This window comes from Tenrec ecaudatus, chromosome 9 (assembly GCF_050624435.1).
Source record: "Tenrec ecaudatus isolate mTenEca1 chromosome 9, mTenEca1.hap1, whole genome shotgun sequence".
NCBI classification, from domain to species: domain Eukaryota; kingdom Metazoa; phylum Chordata; class Mammalia; order Afrosoricida; family Tenrecidae; genus Tenrec; species Tenrec ecaudatus.
The window spans coordinates 16,037,361-16,059,223 of record NC_134538.1 but is presented as its reverse complement, the minus strand read 5'-3'; the positions used below and the strand labels follow the sequence as shown (position 1 = coordinate 16,059,223).

The following is a 21,863-nucleotide window of genomic DNA, read 5'->3' as shown; positions in this document are numbered from 1 at the left end:
ACTGTCGGTTTTACATCATCTCCCCTCACCTTGGTAGTTCCCCACAATCTTTTCTTTTTTTTAAAGTCATTTTATTGGGGGCTCATACAACTCGTATCACAATCCATACATACATCAATTGTGTAAAGCAAATTTGTACATTCATTACCCTCATGATTCTCAACACATTTGCTCTCCACGACGATGCTTCTTTTTAAAAACATCTATTCTGCCACTCTGTGGCTTTTTTTTTTTAAGCACATTTGTACATTCATTGCCCTCATCATTCTCAAAACATTTGCTCTCCACCTAAGCCCCTGGAATCAGCTCCTCATTTTTCCCCACAATCCTTTCTTCTTTACAAATCTGAAATGTTCATTTTCCTCAGAACTCCCTGAAATAAAAATTCTGAAGAAGAATCTTGGCATATAGTACTAAAACAGAGCTTGTGTTTCATTTCGTGTTTCCATGTTCATTGTGATCACCTTATCTAGGTCAAACCTGCGGCCTCTTGTTGATTTGCGTAGTGTCCCTAGAAAACCATTAAGAGTATTCATTTCATGTAAAGTTTTTAAAAATTAACACGATTTCTATTACCTTCCAGAATATGAATGGCCACTTATTGCCCATGTCAAAACTAACAGCTAAGAACGAAAATTTTTATAATGGAAGAACAATCTTGTTCTGCCGATAAACATCCCCACACACACCACCCACGATACCCACCCACCCACAGAGCAGTCATCTTACGCACGGCACCGCACACGGATGCATTGTACCTGCACACCATAGGCCACACGCCTGTTTTGCAAATTTACCTGGCCCAGCTTTCTTCTGTTGTACCAAAGTACTGCTGTAGACTTTTAGTGTCAAATGTTGCCAGTCAGGGTGCAGTGTAGCAACGATGAAACACAACTTTCCTCTAGTTCCTAAATGCTTCGCCCCACCCCCCACCCCAGTATCATGATCCCAATTCTACCTTACAAATATGGCTAGACCAGAGGATGTGCACTGGTACAGGTAGGAACTGGAAACACAGGGAACCCAGAACAGATGATCCCCTCAGGACCAGTGGTGAGAGTGGCGATATTGGGAGAGTGGAGGGAGGGTGGGGTGGAAAGGGGGAACCAATTACAAGGATCTACATGTGACCTCCTTCCTGGGGCACAGACAACAGAAAAGTGGGTGAAGGGAGATATTGGATAGCATGAGATATGACACAATAATAATTTCTAAATTATCAAGGAAAAATGAGCTGATGCCAGGGCGTGAAGTGGAGAGAGCAAGTGTTTTGAGAACGATGAGGACAATGAATGTACAGATGTGCTTTACACAATGGATGTATGGATGGATTGTGATCAGTTGTATGAGCCCCTCATAAAATGATCTTTTTAAAGAGTCCAATTTTTAAGAGTCAAGTCAAAACGTGTAACAATTCCGATTTTTTTCTTCCCATATTTCACACGTTCTCTATGAGGTTTTATTCAACTAGGAAAGTCGGATGTCGTGGATAGTGCCGGCTGGGCTTGGGGAGATCGGCGTCAGTCCTGTGAGGATTTCAGACGCGTTCTGTGTTCTGAAGCGTGCTTCGTCTCTCGTTCCAGTCCCCTCCATCCCCCTGGACGTGCTGTCCGCTTCCAACTCCTCCTCGCAGCTGATAGTGAAGTGGAACCCGCCGTCCCTGCCGAACGGCAACCTGAGCTACTACATCGTGAGGTGGCAGCAGCAGCCGCAGGACGGCTACCTGTACCAGCACAACTACTGCTCCAAAGGTGAGGGGGCTCTTTCCGTTGGCTTGAGACGCGCAGGTCGCCTCTCAAGCCCCGACTTGGACACCAGCTCCCCGGTGGCCGTGGGCTGGGAGCTGTGTCTGACCGCTGTTGGTTTGGGCTTCACCTCCACTCTCCTGTGTTCCTCTCTCCCGAGAAGACAAAATTCCCATCCGGAAGTATGCCGATGGCACCATTGACCTGGAGGAGGTGACAGAGAATCCCAAGACGGAGGTGTGTGGTGGCGAGAAAGGGCCGTGCTGTGCCTGCCCCAAGACCGAGGCCGAGAAGCAGACGGAGAAGGAGGAAGCCGAGTACCGGAAAGTCTTCGAGAACTTCCTGCACAATTCCATCTTTGTGCCCAGGTGCGTGCTCCTTTGGGAAAGCATGTAGATGTCCCAGAAAAGCCCACCGATGCATGGCAGCCCGTGTGTCACAGTAGAACTGCTCGTGACAGTGTTCCGTGGCTGACGTTTCTCTCAGTCAGGGAGCCATACGACTCTGGCCAGGCCCCTCTTGGCAGATGCAAGCCTTCAATTTTTGGTTACTATCCACACATTCGCCCACTCGTGTCATCCAGGGATTTCCTTTCCCACAAACCTCTAGTGGACGTTTGTAGTGTGCCTACTTCACCCCCTAAAGGCTTTCTGACATTTTCAGGGCAAATAGTTCAGAAGAGACTTTTTTTCGGGTCAGGGGACCTTTCAGATATATACATACACATATGAAAATGGTTAAAGTTAGGGAATACCATCACCTTGGAAAGTCCACAAAATAAGAAATAAAGGCATTTTAGGATGGGAGACATTTCCTGTTTCAGAATAACCCCCTCTCCTTTTTTTCATTGTGCAGCGGCTCTGTCGGCCTCATCTATCTAGTGATTAACGGCAGGAAGCTGGGCGGGAGGCAAAGAGCGCAGTGTGGGGCCTCTGACTTGCCCTGCTTTGGCGTCCGTTAGGCCCCCATGCCTGTGTCTCTAGTTCAGGGACTACATCTCTGGGGTACCATTTGTGCACTGCGGTGTGGCGATCCAGGCCCACCCAGTGAGGAAACCGTGGAAGGAGGCCGGCCGGTCTGCTTTCATCAGAAAGACGGTAACCCTAAGGAACCAACCCAGAAGAGCAGTTCTCCGCTCACACGTGGGACCCCATGAGGCAGCCCCAGTTCAGACAGTGACAGGGCGATTGTATGGAGCACTCGTTAAATTTTGGCCCCAATACTCTGGATCTTATGCATGAGTCCTGGAGTGAGACAATTCTAGGATGGGGAAAGGGTCAAATGTGTTCCGATCCTGGAGTTCGGAGGTGTGGTAACCGCTCTCGAACCCTAGTTAATTCATAGTCCTTGTAAGGCTGGACCCTAATCCCCATGCCCCTCGGCTCTTTTCCCCGCGTGTTGTGGGCTTCAAACAAGCCAGCGGAGGGTCAACTAGTGGCAGTGCCCAGTGCCACTGAGAGGGGAGAGGTCAGTGGGTTCAAGTCAGGCGGACAGAAAGTCAGTCGGTTGCTCATTCTTCACCAAAGGCTGTTTGAGTCCCTGGACGTCTTGTCCCACCAGCCTGCCAGGGTTTCCGGCTTGTGAGTCGAACAGGGCAGGAGAAGTAGTCTTCCGTTTTCAGCTTTTTGTCCTTTGGGGGAGGAACTTTGTCATCGTTTCTTGCAGTCCTAACTTTCATTGTCTCAAAAGAAGTTCTCAAGATTCCGTATAATGCGAATGATTTGTGATCACCTGCTGCCCTGGTGAAGGCTTGATCTTGTTTCCCTAAAGCTCACAGCCAGGAACATCCTACAGAGCGGGGGTTCTCCTCTGTAACACATGTAGTCCCCATCCGTTTGAATCGGCTCCACGGAAGCGGGTTGGACTTATGGTTTTTTAAAGACAAGGTTCGCTTGCTGTGCCGTCTTTTTATCTGACGTAGCAAAAGCCGTGGTTTGCCCCCATGGTCAGAGGCCACGCTTTTAGAGCCTAATGTTTGTTTTGTTTTATGTCTCCTACAGAAGGCTGACATGGGCGGGCAGTGGGGAGAGCACACAAGGGTACTTATATCCCCTTCTGTTCCCAGGTCCCCGCAAGTTCAGGCGCAGTCTTGGGAAACGAGGCTGCGGGTGACAATGCGCCCCAACAGGGGCTTTCTGTCTCACAGCAAACGTGTATAGAAATGGCTTTTCACGCCTTTCAGTCGTTCCGAGGACAGTTGATTTTGGAACGAGAGCTGGTCCAAGTCAACGTAGTATGTTCTCCACTGAGCCCGACCCACACCCACATGTAGAGTAATGGAAGGCTGGTGTTTGGAAAGACGCTTGGTGTTGGTGGAGGCTTTCGTTTCCAGCAGACTTTTATTTATCTTTTTATTTTTTTAAATGCACGTTTGGTTTAACTAACTGAAATGTCAGCAGCCGTTGAAAAGTGGGCAGTTTCTGACCGCGGCAGGTGGTATGGTTTGGGGTGGGGGGTGGGTAAAGATGGTTGCCAGTGTGGCTGTGGACCACCCCTGTCTTGTTGCCGAGCTGTCCTCAGAAACGTGCGTATTCAGGAGCCACGCCGTTGGCCCAGTCACTGTCTCCCTGCCTGACGATGCTCTGAGGTGCTTTATCCCGTGCGCCTTGACTTGGCATCCCCAGCAACAGCGATGCAACCCTGAAAGTGGGGTGCTTATAAATAAGTCAGCTGCTGAGTGGGCTGAATGGTGCCATCCCAGTTAAATGAGGGAGAGGTTTTTCACACAGCATTACTTTGCAGGGGGTTAAATTTAAGCAGCTTCTTAGAGATGCAAATAGATATGTGTATTGTGTTCACTTGAAGGGAAGGCAGGAAATTAGTTCTGGCGTGTGACAAAAAGAAGGCTTCTCTAGCAATAAAATGTGGTTTCTTGAGTTTCTTCCCTTCCAGAAAGGTTGGTTGGTTTGCAGGGTGTGAGGCTGGGCAAACATTAGCCTCGTTTCCTAACCCCTCCCACCTCCCCAGAGCTGTGAAAACTGTGAAAACATGAGCATGTGCCTGACCTGGGAGTCTTCTGCCCATTGGAGCGAGCGTCTCCGTGTGGGGACTGTAAGGAATTTTGGGGCGCAAAACAGAACCAAAGATCCAGTCGGTAAAATTTAGAAGCAGGCTTTATTGGGAGGCTTGCGGGCGGATTCAGCAACTCAGGGAATTGAGCTATTGAAACCGCACTTTGGGAAATTTAGGCTGCGGTTGTTATACCCCTGCTGGCAGACACAGCTGGGAAGGGTCCAAGCTGGGAAGGATCTGTGCACACAGGTGCTTCAGAAGGGAGAAGGTCTTTGGCCTTATCTATATGCCAAGGACGGCTAGAGTGGAGTGTGCATATCTTCAGAAAACATTCTGGCTCCAGGAATTTGAAGGTTGAGCAGGGGAGGGGGAGATCAGTGAGAGAGGGAGGTCAGTGAAAGGGAGGTCTATGAGAGGTGAATTCTGAGAGCCAAAGCTGAAGGCACCGGATTCAAAATGGAGTCCCTGTTGCCAAGACCAGTCAGGGACATCACCCAACCCTGGCTGCTATGTGTTGTGGTGGCGCTCAGGCTATCACTGAAGGAGGTGGCAGCAGTGTGTCAGTAAGGAATGAATGGGAGCCAGAGACACCCTGCTCCCCGCTTCCAGGATTTTCCCTTCTAGATAAATAAACTTCAGCAAGGAGCCTGCTCGTGGTCAGCTGCCCCCTTTTCTCTTCTCCCAGACACAGCAAAGGCCAGCTGTCGTCGCACGTGTGAGCCCAGTTTCTCATTTCTTACAGACCCGAAAGGAAGCGGCGGGACGTCATGCAAGTTGCCAACATGTCCCTGTCCGGCCGGGGCAGGAACGTCACAGCGGGAGATGGCTACAATCTCACAGACCCAGATGAGCTGGAGACAGAGTTCCCTTTCTACGAGAGCAGAGTGGACAACAAGGAGAGGGCCGTCATTTCAAACCTGCGGCCTTTCACTCTGTACCGCATCGACATCCACAGCTGCAACCACGAGGCCGAGCAACTGGGCTGCAGTGCCTCCAACTTCGTCTTTGCGAGGACCATGCCCGCAGGTACGGACAGACGGCTTTGTGCAGCCTGCCCACAGCTGGGAAGAGCGCTCTGTGGGAACACAGTTGGGCACCTCGTCTCAGTCCCGCATACTAAAAAACCTGTGGTCCTTGGCCGGTGCCGCAGAGCCTGGAGCGTGTGCTCCGAGGGTGGCCTTGCTCCCAGGCCACGCTCTCTAGAAACTGCCCAAGAACAGTGAGCTGGCCGCCCAGGTTGATTTTCCTGACTCCCCTGGTTCACGTGGGACACTGTCCTGTCCATTTCCCCCATCCGTACACAGGCTAGTTGCCCTGGTGTCACTATGGGATAAACATTTGGATTGCTAACTTCAAGGTTGGTGGTTCAAACGCACCGGCTGCTTTGGAGGGGAGACAGATGAGACTGGCTGCTCCAGTAAAGATTTCGTCTCAGAAACCCCATGTAGGGTCACATGCATCGGAATCAATTCACTTGCACTGAATTCTCACAACTTTAGTGAAGTCCCGGGGACACTGGTTTGACTGGAGTAGCCATCGCTCCTGTCTTAGTGTCTCCAGAGAAGCAGCCCCAGAGACCTACACAGACAGAGATGTGTGCATTCATTGACAGAGACAGAGATTGACTTCACCAGATTGCCGTATATGATCGTGAAGAGCTGGCAAGTCCACAATCCTTCCATCAGATGGCAGCTAGAGACCCTTGCTAGCTTGTATCCCACAAGTCAGACCAAAGGAAGGGTGAAGTGAGGCTCCTTCCAGAATATCTGCTTGCAGTCCAGAAACAGGGCATACCCCCAGAAAAACCCCCATCTTATAATTAAAGCCTTGAAGAGATTAATTGTATTACATCATGTATGAGCATTTCACTATATTCGTTTACCGTATGGAAAGTTATCTGCCTTGATGAAGGCCAACTGATTTCATGACATGTATTGCTCCATAACAGTAGCTAGGCACATGTTTGGCCCAACAGCTGGGAACCAGAGCCTAGCCCAGTTGGAACATATAATTAGCTACCTCAGCTGTTGCGAGACAACAGGTTTGTCATCAGCTTTCCTCTGAAAGTGTAACAGCTGCCTGTCACCCCAGGAGCCATTCTTGTACCTTTGAGGGACAGATGAACTGTTTCTTCCTCTGGTTTTCAGTGACCTGGGCTTACCACTCGCTTACTGCTTTACAAAATAAGCAGCAGGGCGACGGCCACCACCACAGCCTTATCTAGTTGAGGATGGGTGTGCATGGCCGCCCCTTCAGCTCCTGTGTCTTAGCAGCTCCACACAGGCCAGTCTGTGGACCTTCTCCCCCCCCCCCCTGCCCCCGGGGCCTGCATGAAAAATTGCACCTGCCACACGAGTTAGCGTGGAGCACCCAGGGATCCCAGTGCAGCTCCTGCTGCTTCCGCGTGCTCGTGCAGAGCTGCTTCAAAGTGGTGGGAGCAGAGGGAAGGAGAAAGTTACTTACGTGGCCAAAATTGCCCTTCCTGCACTTGACACGGGCTTATTCGGCAAGGCAGAGAGAGGGTGGTACATGGGGGCTGGAGGTCCTCAGGTCGTCACAGTCTGGCACCTGTGCTGCGTGAGTGCCAGCCTGAGACCGCATGTGGTCACCGTCGTGCCCAGGTTAGCCGGTGTTCGTTGCCCTCCTGGAGACCCAAATCTGACTTCGCCACTCGTGTGAATTGTTTTACAGACGGGGCAGACGACATTCCCGGGCCAGTGACCTGGGAGGCCAGGCCGGAAAACTCCATCTTCCTAAAGTGGCCAGAACCCGAGAATCCCAATGGATTGATACTAATGTATGAAATAAAATATGGATCCCTAGTCGAGGTAAGACGGGGCAGTAGGAGTCCTGGTTTGGGTGCGTGAGTGTCGATCACCTTTAGAGGAGGGAACAATTCTGATTCAGCTTCTGTCCTGCCTAACTGAGTCTGTAAACATTTCAGTTGGTACGCCAGCGTGGATTTAGGTCTTCCAGCACCACGTTCTCAGAGGTACATGATCGTAGTGTGCAAGGAGATGATGGAGCCGCACCCAACCGAACGTTGGGGTCAGGTCCACCCAGAAGTGGCCTGCCTGGTTGGCAGAAAATGACATTATCACACATGCTATTTCCTTTGATTTTTTTTATTCCTTCAAGAATTCCTTTGGCTTACAAAAAAAGTTTTGGTTAAAATGTGGGTAGGCTTGAGGTCCCTGTGGACTGCCTGTGAAGACTCTGTGTCCCCCTTGGGTGGGAGACCGGCTCGTTACCGGGGAGACGCGTCACACGGTGTAGTGAGCGCTGAGGAAGCACACACTGCCCCCTCGGATTGGGGGACTGACATGTATGTTACTTCCCCAGGATCAACGGGAGTGTGTTTCCAGACAGGACTACCAGAAGTATGGAGGAGCCAAGCTTAATAGGCTCAACCCAGGAAACTACACAGCCCGGATTCAGGCTACTTCTCTTTCTGGCAACGGATCGTGGACAGATCCAGTGTTCTTCTATGTCCCGACAAAAAGTAAGCGTGGCGTAGGGAGTTTTGTGGAAAAGCTGGGAGCACGGTGGGCCAGGATTCAGGAAGCCTCGGCCATGGCTCTCTTGAGATTGTCCCTTCCAACAGGGTGGGCTCACATTCAGAAAGGTCACACTGAGAGCCATTCATCACAGGCTGAGGACTGCTAACTGAGCACCCACCTCACCGTATCTCCAGAGCGTGTGTCTGTTCCCATTTTTTGAGATGGTGCATCCACTCTAGAGTTACCAAGAGATGTTTGCTTTCAACCTAGTTGGTGCCCAGACTGAAGCTATTTATGAACGTGTTGAACTACCCACACCACCTCCTCCGCCTTGTCATACCGCTGCTTTGGACGTTTGGATTTACAGTCCTGAAGATTAAAGTTAAAATAGCCTTCGGGCTCAACTAATCCAGGCTGACCCCTTCGTCCCTGCTTAGTACAGTACACGCACACATCAACAAGACCACTAGATGCTTGAAGAGCCCAGTGGCAACATTTGGTACACAGACTGGGTAACAGTTTGAGTTTATGTTCAAACCTTGGACCACGCCCATTTTTAGAAGTCTCTCTGGGAAACGTTGAAACTGAATTTTGTAGCACGGGTAAGCATGACCCTGGCCACCTTCTGGTTGTTTGATGGAGAAAACTTAGTGTTTATGAGGTGAGGCGTACCTTGCTCACTCTTTCCACAACGGCTTTCCATTATTTCTTATTGGGAACTCAGTTTGTAGATTATTTCATATTTACATAACGGGGTCAAATTTGGCATACCGTTGTTGCCTGTTACTCCCCATCAAAAATCAGCAAGCCGTTTTGACTCATGGTTCGTTGTATCTCTGGATCAGAACACACATCGATGGAGGCTCAACCGTAATTTGAGTCTGCTCATTTAGTCTGCTTAGCTTCATCTTACCAGTGAGCTTATTCCAATGCCTGGTATATTCCCAGTATTTCTTGCTTTCTCTCTGTACTGCTTTGTTTCGGGGGCCAGTCTCCTAGCAATAGTGTGGGGTTGGGGATTTTGCAATTGAGTTGTGTTCTTTCTTCTTGGGTTGAGTGAACTCTGTTCCTCCTCAGAGATGGAATGTTCTGTGGCGGCTCCCTTTTTAACTCCGTGAATGGTGGAAGGGCAGCCGGCAAGCCAAGAACTCTGGTGGATTTTTCCAACAGAGGTTGACGTTCAACACAGGGAAATTAAATCAGCGTGCCTGCTTAGCTACCGGGAAGTTTTTCCTTATGTCAAACAAGACTTCTGCTAAAGTTTAGTCTCATTTCCTCTTGAGTCCTCAGAGGAGATGGAAGCCCTGGAGATGCTCTGGAAACTGATCTCCCGTTAGAAACCCTTCATGCGCTTGACTATGATTAAATTACCCTCCAGTCAGCTCTTCTTCAGGGCAAAGAATCTTAGGTCTTTTTGGTCTCTTCTTGTAAGCGAATCCCATAGACCAATTTTCTAGCCATTTGATCATTTTGTTTTCTGAATGCATTCTAGTTTCTCCATGTCCCTGTTGAAATGTGATCCTCAAAAAGAACACAGAACAACCTGACCAGTAGCATACGTGATACAAGGAGAAGAAATAATCTGGGAGGTGGAAGGGGTGGGGGGATGTGCTGCTTCCCAATGGCAGTGGTAACTTGTGAGTGTTTTCAGGAAATGGAAAATAGGAGTCATCAGCTATTTGGAACGATGTTTAATAAAAGTACCTTCAAAAATAACGGCTTGAAAAAAATAACTTGTTGCAGCAGAATATTCACCAGTGCCTTATAATAGATATAACTTGGTCCCTAATGAGTTCCAAGCCCATTTCCACCGAGACACCTGTACTTGGATGGCCTTCAAGCTCCTCATGCACAGATCACAATCACAGTTGCTGCCTCCAAAATGTGTCACCCTCCTTTCTCCCTGAGCTAATGGTCCCGATAGTCCACTCTTCACCCCAGTGTGGCACCTCGAAGAAATCCCTAATTCTTCTTTCCGTCCAACCCCGTTTTTGTTTTTTAAATCATTTTATTGGGGGCTCATACAACTCTTATCACAATCCATCCCTCCATCTATTGTGCCAAGCACATTTCCAACCCCGTTTCTATTCATATTCAAGAACCATTGGCTCTGCCTTTCAAGGATGTCTTTCTTCCATCCAGGCCTCCGTTGGTCATCGGAGCCCACACGTGGCTAGTTCCATGTGGAATACAGGAGCTGAGGGTGCAGGAGGCCTGCTGTCTTGGCCTGGGAAGGAGAGTCTCTCCCTGTGAATCTTCTTTTCCACGGTTGGAGAAACTCACAGGGATTTCGAGTTAATTCTGACTCGTTGTGACCTTTTAGAGCAGAATAGAACTCCCTGTGAGTCTTTGTGGGAAGAGACAGCCTCGTCTTTCTCCAAGGCGTGCTGGTCGTTTCAAAGTTCTTGCCTTGCACCATGAGGGCTCCTTACCAGGTGCAGAAAGGGAGAAGTTACCAGTTTATTTCTTCACGAGGTCCTGCCTTTCTAGATGTTAGGCTCCCTGTTAACTTTCTGATTGTACTGCCATGTCTGGTACTCTGTTTCATCCTCCCCAGTGCCCAGCCCTAGTATCTGTAACGTACGTGCTTGGTGTGTGGGTAATGAGTGAATGCAGCACAGGGTGTTATGCCTGGTACCAATAGCTAGATTGAAATGCAGGGGAGAATTCAGGGCAGCTTTGGCTGGAAGTACTGCTTCGTTTTCTAGGGCTGCCATAAATAAAGTACTTCAAACTGGATGACACATAAGAACACCAATCTATTCGCTCACAGTTCTGGGAATGGAAGTCCAAACTCAGAGTGCTGGTCCTGCGGATTCATTCTGAGGACCCCAAGGCGGGTGGGGGTAGGGGGGGTGGCACCTGTCTGTCCTACCTTCTGGTTATGACTGGAAATATTTTATATTCCTATACTTATAGATGAGCCACCACAAATGTCTGCCTCCGTCTTCACGTGGCCATCTTCCCTCTCTGTGTCTGTGGGTCTCTCCTTTTAAAGGATGTCACTCAGTGAGCTCCCATTCGTGATGTCTCACGTACAACAGAACAAAATGCTTGGGACTCTACCTTACCAAACAGCATGGAGCAATTGGTCTTTCGTAGTCCTGTCTCCACTGGAAGGAAAACAAAGCCTCTCCATGGTGCATTGTAAGGGGCAGGAGAGCTGTACCTGTTGGATTAGGACCCACATACCACAGTACCTGACCTTAACAGCTGAGAACATTCTCAAAGACCCTATTTCACAGGAGGTCACATTCATACAAGAGGGGTTAGGTCATCATGTATCTTTATGGAAGCCATTATCTACCTGTCGTGGGTACTATCTATGCTTTTATTTATTATTATTATCATTATCATCGTCATCATCATCTCTGGCACTCTCACAATAAATGAAGGTCAGTATGCCTTGAGTCTATGTAAAAATCTATTCTTTTTATCCAAAGTGTGTGGATTTCCATTAACCAGGCCACCATTTGAACATTCAGAATACACTGAGCTTTAAGAAATAAATATATTACTTGGTTTCTACTTCTGTTTTTTTTCCCCCCAATAACCTGGATTTTGTTTTGTAGGGTTTACTTTTAGGACTTCTTAGTTCATAGTAGTTCAATCAGTAAATAACTATTTCAGAGTTCTTTTTCATACTTCCAACTGAACATGAAAGATTAACGAGCAAGTTATTCACCTGGTGACATGTTCGCATTTTCTTCTGTTTCTGCAGTAAGACCTTATGAAAATTTCATCCATCTGATCATTGCTCTGCCCGTGGCCGTCCTGATGGTAGTGGGAGGGCTGGTAATAATGCTCTATGTCTGCCACAGGAAGAGGTGAGTTTGGGGTAAACTGTGAAGTTGTGTTTTATGGCTCAGTGGCTTGATGGATTGGAACCTGAGTTAAGATCATCTTCTTAAGGTCTTTAGAATGTTAGGATTGGAAAACCAAATTCGGACAGTTGTCCCTGTCTCACAGGTGCATATGTAAAACCTTGATGTTGCACCCTCTCAACCAAACAGGCCTTTTCCTTTCCTCTGAAGCCAAGAAGCCAGTGTTTCTCAAAACGTCCTCATCTGAGGCCACCGAAGGCCTTAAAGGCGTGTTAGCACCTCTCCGCTGTTCCACCTGGGCCTGGACTGTGCATGTTCAGAAGAGTTGTGATCATCCATAAAAAAGCCACCTCACTCTGCTACAGCGGTTCTCAACCTGTGGGTTACGACCCCTTTGGGGATCGAATGACCCTTTCACAGGGGTTGCCTGATTCATGACAGTATCAACATGACAGTGATGAAGTAGCGACGAAAATAGTTTGATGGTTGGGGGTCACCACCACATGAGGAACTGTGTGGAAGGGCCACGGCCTGAGGAAGGTTGAGGACCCCTGCTAAGACACAAGTATATGCAGACGTGTGTTGGTGTGCTTGCTGCGGGATTTCTAACCTGAACTTTCTCTCTGCCAGAAACAGCAGCAGGCTGGGAAATGGAGTGTTGTACGCCTCCGTGAACCCAGAGTACTTCAGTGCTGCCGATGGTATGTTCGCTGTGGGAGTGGGGGACAGGGAGTGGGGAGCTTTCAGGGGTGTGGCTGACTTAGAGGGCGTGGTGTGCATGATTCTGAGATGCCTCTGGCCTTCGATCTGGCTCCATTAACACCTTTTTTGGTTGTTGTTAACCACAATCTGGTTTCCAAACATCCTTTTCTTCTTGGATTCCTTGACATTGTCTCCCTTTTACACCACCACCTCCACTGTACAATCCCGAAACCCTTATTCTGCTTGCTGCCCTTAGGGTAATCAATCCTGGGCTTCATAGACTGAAACACGGAAACACATACAACACAACTTCATGAGGGTGACCTCGAATGACATAACACCTCTGAGATCCACCCTCATATGAACAAACCAAACAAAAATACAGACAGTATCAAAAAACCAGATCAGGTCCAGCATGTCTCAGCAGGGGGGTCAACTGACAGTTTTAACTGTTCCAGGTCAGATGTACGCCTTTCCTCTTCTGTCCTCGTCTCTCCAGTGCACTCTCTCTGGGAACCACTTCCCCCCATCCCACGGGAGGCTTAGTTCCTATGTAGTTTCCACAAATGAATCTTGGGCTCCCACTGTCATCCATAGCCTCCCCACTGTTTAGGTGCTGCCACTGATCCCTCCTTCGACGTCAGAGTATATGTTTTTTTCCATCCTTCAGTGACTGATGATGGTGTGCTTCTTCCATGTGGCCTTAGTTGACATCTCCCTTCGATGGCTGCTTGTTGGGAGGCAAGCCTTTAAGAACCAGATGCTATTTTTTTTGAAAGCCGGGCACCATCTACTTTCTTCACCACATTTTGCTATAGCACCTATATCTTTTGGGTTCCCTTTTTGTATCGAGCAGGGCCATGATGTAAGAACCAAATGTTCTTAAGTTGGAGCTAGGCTTAAGTACAAGCTCCAAGCCCATTCCCGGATCTATGTTTTTTTAAATTTACTAATTGGGAGTTAACACATACATGATTCCATAGTTCAATAACAACAAACAGAATTACACAATTGCTTCCACAATCAGTTTTTTTTTAATAAAATTTTTAGCAAATCATTGAATAAAAATTCTAGGACAATATGGGATGTCTCCAGAAAAAAAACAAGACTTCAGAATAAAAATGAGGCAGCTCACACAGTGATCAGTTTACTTAGTTGGTCAAATTGGGGTGCTAGAATGAAATAACTTTTTAAGAGGTTGACTTGAAAATTGGATTCAACTCAATGAAAACAGTGCCTTTTTACTAATTAATTACTCTTCCTTTTCTGCTTAAATCCAAACCTTTGAAGGACAAGGAGTTGGTCAGTAGCTCGAGCAACATTAGTTATTGGACTTTGCTGGGAGCTTTTGCCCCACTCAACCCTTAAACATTGTAAAGCGGGCTTTCCTATGAGAGTTGGTGAAGAAACTTGGTCAGAGCCCCATCTCGAGTTACTTGAGAAGCCAGGAGTAGAACCTGATTCTTAGCTTTCCCCGCTGCATCTTGTAGCGAGGACGTCGCCGTGAGAAAGACTGGTGAGGTCCTCAGAGCAGGACAGTGAAGGCGCTCCACGGGAGCAGGGGCCAGTTTTGTCAAGTGAATGCCGGTGTGAAATTGGAGGTGGTGGCAGTGTCTCTAGGGAAAGCGTTTCCTTCCTTCTTGCTACAGTGGACATGGAGCCACCTCTCCCTTGCTGTGGAGTCGGTACCACTCACAGTGGCCCTACAGGAGGAGAGAGGAGGATTGCCCGTTGGGTTTCCCAGGCTGCCAGTCTGCTTTACTAAAGTAGGGTGCCTCTTCTTTCTCCCTCAGAGGAGCTAAAGGTGCAAACAGCCGACCTTTCTGTTAGCCGTACTGAACGCCTGCAACTCCAGCCAAAACTTTCTGCCACCGAGTTGATTCTGACTCACAGGGACCCTATAGAGGGCATCCAAGGCTAGGATTTATACACACACACACACACACACACACACATCTACATAGGCTCAGATAGCCTCATCTTTCTCTCCAGTAGCAGCCGAACCCTCACACCTTGTGGGTAGCAATCAACCTGACAGTGCCCCCAGGACTTAAGTAGCTAGACATTGTAGGGAGTGTAAAATGAAGCATGACTAGATTATTCTGATTATCCTGAGTGAATGAGAACACATTCGAAAATATTTGGACAATTTAAAAACACTCCGTGTGTGAGGTTCTAGCCTGGGATCTTAAGTATGTCTCCATCAGTCTTAAGGCCAGTCAAAAACAGGCCCCTGTAAATGAGATTCAGGTGCCAAATAATGACATCGTTCCTGTTTTCATAAAAGCTCTCCCAACATTCTGTTTGTTTTTTAAATTAGGCAAATACATACACGCCTAAGGCATAGAAAACATTCTGGAAACACATACACCAAAATTATAAGAATCCTTACTTAAGTTTAAAAAAAACAGCAAGTTGTTATGTATGTGTTGTCCCTGAAAATAGTATTTATTATGAATTTATTTTAAGGAATGAACTCAAGTGAGGTAAGGAGTCATCCTATAGTTGATGGGCATCTTCAGGGGAAAATGAAGCCTCCTACCCTCAGTTCCCTTCCTCTCCTGCTGAAGGCTGGGCCCCTGTTAGGATCATGCTTGGGAACCCGCCCTGCTTTGAAGGAAACACAGAAAGTTGGTGTGTGGAGCCTGTTCTAGACAGTGGCTGGGAAGTGTAGGGAAAGTATTAGCCCCCCCCCCAATGAACTTTTCTAGTGATGACTTAGGTTCCGATGTCGAGAGATGCCTGTTTCATACGTCTTGATTCTCCTTTATAAACAGCAGTCACAAAGCCCTGACGCACAGACCAACCTACAGGTGGAGGTGCTGTCACCCCATTTGAACCTGATTTGCTCAGCCTTTGACGAGCACCGTGTAGCCAGTTCCCTCCAGGGATGACAGTGCGCTTCAAAAGTGCTTAAAATACCTCTTTCTCTAAAAGCTAATCTGCATGTCACCTTCTCCTGAGAGCGCTGCAAATCCCCTCCAGGAAAGTCCTGATAGTATTGTGCGCATAAACCTGGTGGTCCCTGGGTCTTCTGGTGGAAGGCAGAGCTGTTAGGTTGAATTTAGAGAAAAGAACTGAGCTGATTAACTCCAGGGACCAGCCAAGGAGTGAATTTGATTGGTTTTAACTGCATGTTTTATGGCTTGGTAAATCTGATTAAAAATAAATCTGGGTTTCTCGGGATACACGTATATAGATGGCGCCTGCTTATACTTCTTGAGGGCCATTGTGGAGTCTGATCTATTCGATTGTCTTGCAGGCTCTCACTCTTGCATAATGTGTGATCTGGGTAGACTGGAGAAACAAATCCATAGACATCATATATGTATAAGAAAGAGCTTATATACAAGAGCAATTGAATATTGAGAAAACGTTCCAACCCAGTCCAGATCAAGTCCATAGTCCGATATTAGCCCATATGTCTGATACCAAATCTATAAAGTCCTCTTCAGACTCACAAATCACATGCAATGACTTATGCCGAATGCAGGAAGGTCACAAGCCAGTGGGTGGGAAGTCTTGTGGATCCAGTGGCATTGTAAGCATCTCAGCGCTGGCAGAGGTCTCCAAGTGGCTTCTCCAGCTCCAGAGGTCTGGCTCCACAAGCCTTTCTCCATGTGTCTTCTCCACGGGATGCCTCTCGGAGTGAGCATGTGTTCCGCCTCCAGCGAGCTGTTTCTCTCTCCATAGCGCCTTCAAATGAGGTCATTCAAGCTACTACCTGGTTGGCGGGCTAGACTCCACCCCTTCACTCTGAATCCTCAAATTGACACCAGATTATGTAACTACCTCATATAGCACTGAGTTTTTTTTAAGGGGCACAAACACCAAGCCATTTAGAGGGTGCAGATGGATGAGAATATGAGATTGTTGAATATACAGTTGTCCCTTGAATCGTATGGATATGGACTGCCTGGATTTTTTTCAATTAATATATTAGAAACTTTTTTTGTGTGGAGTAGAAATAGTGAAAAAAGAACTAAGAAAGAGTTCAGTATAACTTGCATAAAATATATATAGCTACTAATCAATTTCACTATGTACTGCTGTAAAAATATATGCAAATATGAAAATCTACTAAAAGTTAACATTTTGGAAAATGTACACACACAGACCACACATGGCAACAAATGCCTGTATCCATTCCATCCTTTCCGTTTTTTTCCTTCCAGTGTATGTTCCGGATGAGTGGGAGGTAGCTCGGGAGAAGATCACCATGAGCCGCGAGCTTGGGCAGGGATCTTTCGGAATGGTATATGAAGGAGTCGCCAAGGGAGTGGTTAAAGATGAACCTGAAACCAGAGTGGCCATTAAGACCGTGAACGAGGCTGCAAGCATGCGAGAAAGGATTGAGTTTCTCAACGAGGCTTCGGTGATGAAGGAATTTAACTGTCACCACGTGGTAAGGGAAAGTGCCTGAACAACCAAGTCTTTCGGGAACACGCTGCCCGGGCCATCCCAATGTGGCCCTGACCTCCGCACAGGCTTGGCACACACCCCTTCTCTTCCACGGGTTTACCCTGCCCCCTCAAAGTGGCCTGTAGGCTTCTGTGCGCATGGTGGTTCTGGCCACGACACAGCCATGGCCCTCATGGGGCTTCTCCGGCTCTACTAAGCCTGACTCTACTTATGGCACCAGGGCCCAGAGCACACAGCCAGTGGGGAGGGGGCGATGTGGGCAGCCGTCCCACTGAGCGATTTCTTATTGCCTTCTCCCAGGTGCGGCTGTTAGGTGTGGTGTCCCAGGGCCAGCCAACGCTGGTCATCATGGAGCTGATGACTCGGGGAGATCTCAAGAGTTACCTCAGGTCTCTGAGACCAGAGATGGAGGTCAGTGTCAGTGTTCATTATAACCAACCTCACCCATGCCATCTTACCTGTTCTCTTTCTTCCCGGACTTCAACGCAGGAAAACGCAAGGGGCTTCAGGAAGTGTGCTGCAAATCCCCGTGGTCTTTTAATTTTCACTTTTCAACACCCCCTCGCACCATGTCCACAAATCAAGTGACTTTTCATTATGGAATGGTTGTAAGTAACTGTGCTACCTGATAGAAAGGATTTGCTCCAACTCTGATGGCCCGTAACCATTTGCAAGAGGTATTTGCCATTCCTCCGATGCCCCTTTAACACTGGGGTTCTGTTACTGCATCCGTCTCCTTCCCACACCCATGCCAGCCATGCTCCCTTCACGAGGCATTTGCAGGTCTCATGGGCCGGGAGCGGCCACGCTCTGCTAGCGTCTCAGCACACTCCACGTGTCTCCCAAGCCTCATGCCCTTGCCGGGACTCTGAGTGCACCCCCTGTCTCCTCCATCGTGTTCAGCCTTGTATATTATCAGTCTCCGCTTTGGTTGTTTGTACCTACGAGCCAGCTTGTTCACACATGGAGACAAAGCTTAAAATGAATGCATTCAAAGGAAAAATGGGTAGGTAAATGTTGAGAACTAGACCTGGCAAGCCCCTCACCCCCACCCCGCTTTTCGTTTGGCCTCCCAGTGGGTCTGAAAGTCTCACTTGGCCACGGGCTCTTGGGTGAGCATCGTGCCCACTTTCATCCCTGAAGGGATGCCATTTCCCTTTTCTGGTCTGTTACATTTTCATAGGCTTTCTCTGGTTTAACATAAGGCTGCTGTTTTCCTCCTTAAACCTGCAGTTGAATCTCCTCCCAAGTAGCTGTCCCCCCCACCCCAGCTCCCAAGGCGGTTAGTCCCCTTGCCTGACACGCTTTGTAATTCATAAGCCAGCACAGAAGGGAAGAGTGAGATCAGCAGGTGTGCATCTTCTCAGTTTCACCCAGGGCACCTTGCAAGCAGGAGGAAGCCTCCTATGCCAACTTTAGACACAGATGAGAAATCCAGAAAACTTCATCTTCCCCCTGGCCCTGCCACCAGCCACTCCCATCATTGGGCACCCAGGTGATGTTTTTGGACCTCAGTTTTCCTTTGCATAAAGCAAGAGGCTTGGACAGGATGCTTGCAGAATTCCTATTAGTCAGCTCAGGTAGCATCTTGTGCTTCTTCTCGCTCGCCTAGTACAAAGGTGTCACCAGGATGAGCCCTGGACTTCCCAGAATGACCCAAGAAACAATGCAGACAGTGGCTTCTGCGGGAGAGCTGCAGAGCGCTCAGCTGTGGTTTGGAAATTCCAAAAGGGTAACCTTGATAGATTTTCCTGAAGGACCAGGTCAATCAAGGGCCTTATTCACAAAAATTCTTAGAAAAACTGAAACTGGCATTGGTGAAAAAAGACCAGGGAGGTGTGCCAAGGTATTTTACCCATCACAGTAATGCACTTGCTCGTTCTCTGAAGGTACAAGGGTTGTCTAATGAAAATCCCTTAGGGAAACGTTGCCCCATTTGCCCTAGGTTCCTTATCTTGCCCTCTCCGACGTCTGTCTCCAAAATTCAAAGATGTCAAAGAAACATGATTCCAGCCTCTAAGGATGCCCAGACTGCCCTTGTGATGGGGTGTAAATCAGAGCGCACAGACCGACAGATGAGAACCACAGCCTTCAGAAGGGGGAATTCCTCGCTGGAGAATATGTGGGAAACACATGCTTCCCTTAGGACATTCTTTCATAAAGATCGGCATGATTTTGTAGCAGTACTTTGTGACTTAGCCTCATCTAGCAAAGAAGCACAGAGCCCAAATAAACGATGCACAGGAAACACGCCTTCTTAGTGAATGCGAAACCAGTTGTAATGTGCATATCCTCCTTTTACCTATGCTTAGATGGTAGTGTGAGGTGCCTATATGAACAGGGAGAAATTTGAATAATCATACCTTAATGTAAAAGACCACCCACTTCACTTCAGATCCTTTGTGCCCCACCTCAAGTAGACGCAGTTGCTATTTCTCTTGGCAAGCTCTGTGTGATGTGGCTAGGAGCAAGCACCTGACTTCGCCCCCGAGCAGATGCTCTGGTCTCCGTAATGTATATATATAAAATATATATGTATTTTTTTTCCTTTTAATCTGTGACAGAATAATCCGGTCTTGGCACCTCCAAGCCTAACCAAGATGATCCAAATGGCAGGTGAGATTGCAGATGGCATGGCATACCTCAACGCCAACAAGTTCGTCCACAGAGACCTTGCTGCTCGGAACTGCATGGTGGCTGAAGATTTCACTGTCAAAATTGGAGGTACGTCATTGGCTTTCCAGCCCTCCTGGCATTCCAGTCCATCATGGCATTACTCTGGCTCTGGAGAGGGTCTTAAATGGACTCGTGGAGCCCAGCGGCTCCCTCTCAGAAATGCTGTGACTGATTCCAGCAGACACTCGGTCACAAGCCTGGCTGGGCTGCCTGGAGTCCTGACTGCACTGGGGGGCCCTTTGGTGTTCCAGGTCACAGGCAAGGATACGCCTGGGCCTTGAACCTGAGGGCTCCACTTCCGCTCCATAGGCATCTCTTGGTGAAATATAAGTGAGCATTGGTTTATGTGTAAATAATCAAAAACAATGCCCTTGAGTGATTTTAGACTGAAAGACACCATCCAATCTGTCAGCCTTCCCATTAACTTTCCTAGTTTATGGGGAACATGGTCCCTACCTGGGGTCCCTGAACTTGCTACAAGGTTAGGGGCCCAGGCAGTGAAATAAAGTCCTGCATGGAGCAGGCCGTGACGGGACTGAGTCACTGGATTTCACACCTGTGGCTGGTCAGACACAGTCAGGGCTCTTGCAGAACGGGGGCTGGACTGAATTTGTGCTCTCTGGTTAAAGCATTCTCTCCTGCCTTTGGCCTGTTCATTTTCCTGATAAAAGCAGGTGCAGGAGCTGGGCCGCTTTGGGGCTCCACCTGCCTCTATCAGGATTCTCCTCCTGCACCACTGTGTGAGACACTTCTATGCCACTTGCCATGTTCCATGTAAGTCAATATGAACTGCATTTGCTTTCTCTGGGGCTTAATTATAGCTACTTTTCCTTTGAGGTTCTGTCCCCCGACCTGAGAATTTTAGATTCTTCAATATGTTCGGCAAGAGACCTTGTGTCTCTCTCGGATTTCTTTTTCCCCCTTGCACTGCAAATAAAGTTGAATCCTTTCATTTGCATGTCACTGGGTTAATTTTGAGATGAGATTTTAGCAGTTCGTACTTACATGTTCTTCACTGGGATACACAACTGTTCTCCAAGTGCCCGGTGTTTAATAGATGACAAAGAAGAATTTTCCTGGAAGCCGTTGATGGCTTACATCCAAGGAACTTCTTATCCTGTGCTTCTTCCACCTTCCCTCTTCGTGGCACAGTTAAGGGACAAGAATGAACTTTTACCAAGTGGGATATTCTTCTCTCTCGGCAAAGAGAACCAAGCGTACAGAGAACCAGCGTACAGTTGAAGAGAAAATGTAAGAGTCTGGCAAAGACGCGATAATTTAGGATTCTAAAGCAAGCCTCCCAGAAAACATAGATGTGTGACATTTTCCAGACACATCAAGAATGGAAGACATTTCAAGAAAAGACCAAAAGTGTCCTGTTGGAAGGCATCCTTGAGTAATAGTGTCAGGGCCCTCATCCTTTTGTGTGACTCTCCTACTGGGAACCGCTGCTCTGAAGGTTCCCTCCCTTCCTTCCGATGCAGTGAAACGACTCTCTGCTCTGGTGAAGGGCTCCTAGTCCACCCGGTGCCTGTGTGCATAAGTCAGGAAGCGTTACTACAAGAGCATAGATGTTTTTATCACACAGGAGCTTCAGAAATAGGAAGCTATTCTTTCTTGCCCTACTCTCCCCTGGCCCTGTACCCTTCTGAGAGCAGTGTTTCCAGCTCCCTAACCCTCTTGTGTTCGCATCCTGTCGAAACAGCAGTTTGGCCATCAGTGAGGACCTCGAATTGTGTTCCTTTGGAAAGCTCTTTGAATGTGGGGAGCAGAAAGAAGTCCGAGGGGAAGGCAAGTGAAGGAAAGAGGGTGGAGTAAGGGTTCCCAGTGACACTCTTCTAGGACAGCCTTGAAGAAGGAGCACATGCGCTGTAAGAATGGAAAGAATTTCTCTGCACAACGTCCCTGGTCTTCTCACCAAAGCAGTTTTCAGTCTTTATAAAACTTCTTTACAACAGTCCCCTGTGATCCTCCTGTCCCCT

At 48.1% G+C, this 21,863-nt stretch overlaps 1 protein-coding gene across 1 annotated transcript in view; it reads left to right on the top strand.

Moving 5' to 3' along the window:
- Positions 1 to 21,863, top strand: part of IGF1R (insulin like growth factor 1 receptor) — a 308,352-nt gene that overhangs the window by 264,742 nt on the left and 21,747 nt on the right. Inside the window, exons 10-19 of the mRNA XM_075557892.1 lie at positions 1,584 to 1,751; positions 1,909 to 2,113; positions 5,500 to 5,783; positions 7,449 to 7,585; positions 8,100 to 8,259; positions 11,979 to 12,084; positions 12,712 to 12,782; positions 16,959 to 17,188; positions 17,506 to 17,616; positions 19,770 to 19,929. Coding sequence (XP_075414007.1) covers positions 1,584 to 1,751; positions 1,909 to 2,113; positions 5,500 to 5,783; positions 7,449 to 7,585; positions 8,100 to 8,259; positions 11,979 to 12,084; positions 12,712 to 12,782; positions 16,959 to 17,188; positions 17,506 to 17,616; positions 19,770 to 19,929 — 1,632 coding nt within the window. The remainder of the gene's footprint in view (positions 1 to 1,583; positions 1,752 to 1,908; positions 2,114 to 5,499; positions 5,784 to 7,448; positions 7,586 to 8,099; positions 8,260 to 11,978; positions 12,085 to 12,711; positions 12,783 to 16,958; positions 17,189 to 17,505; positions 17,617 to 19,769; positions 19,930 to 21,863) is intronic.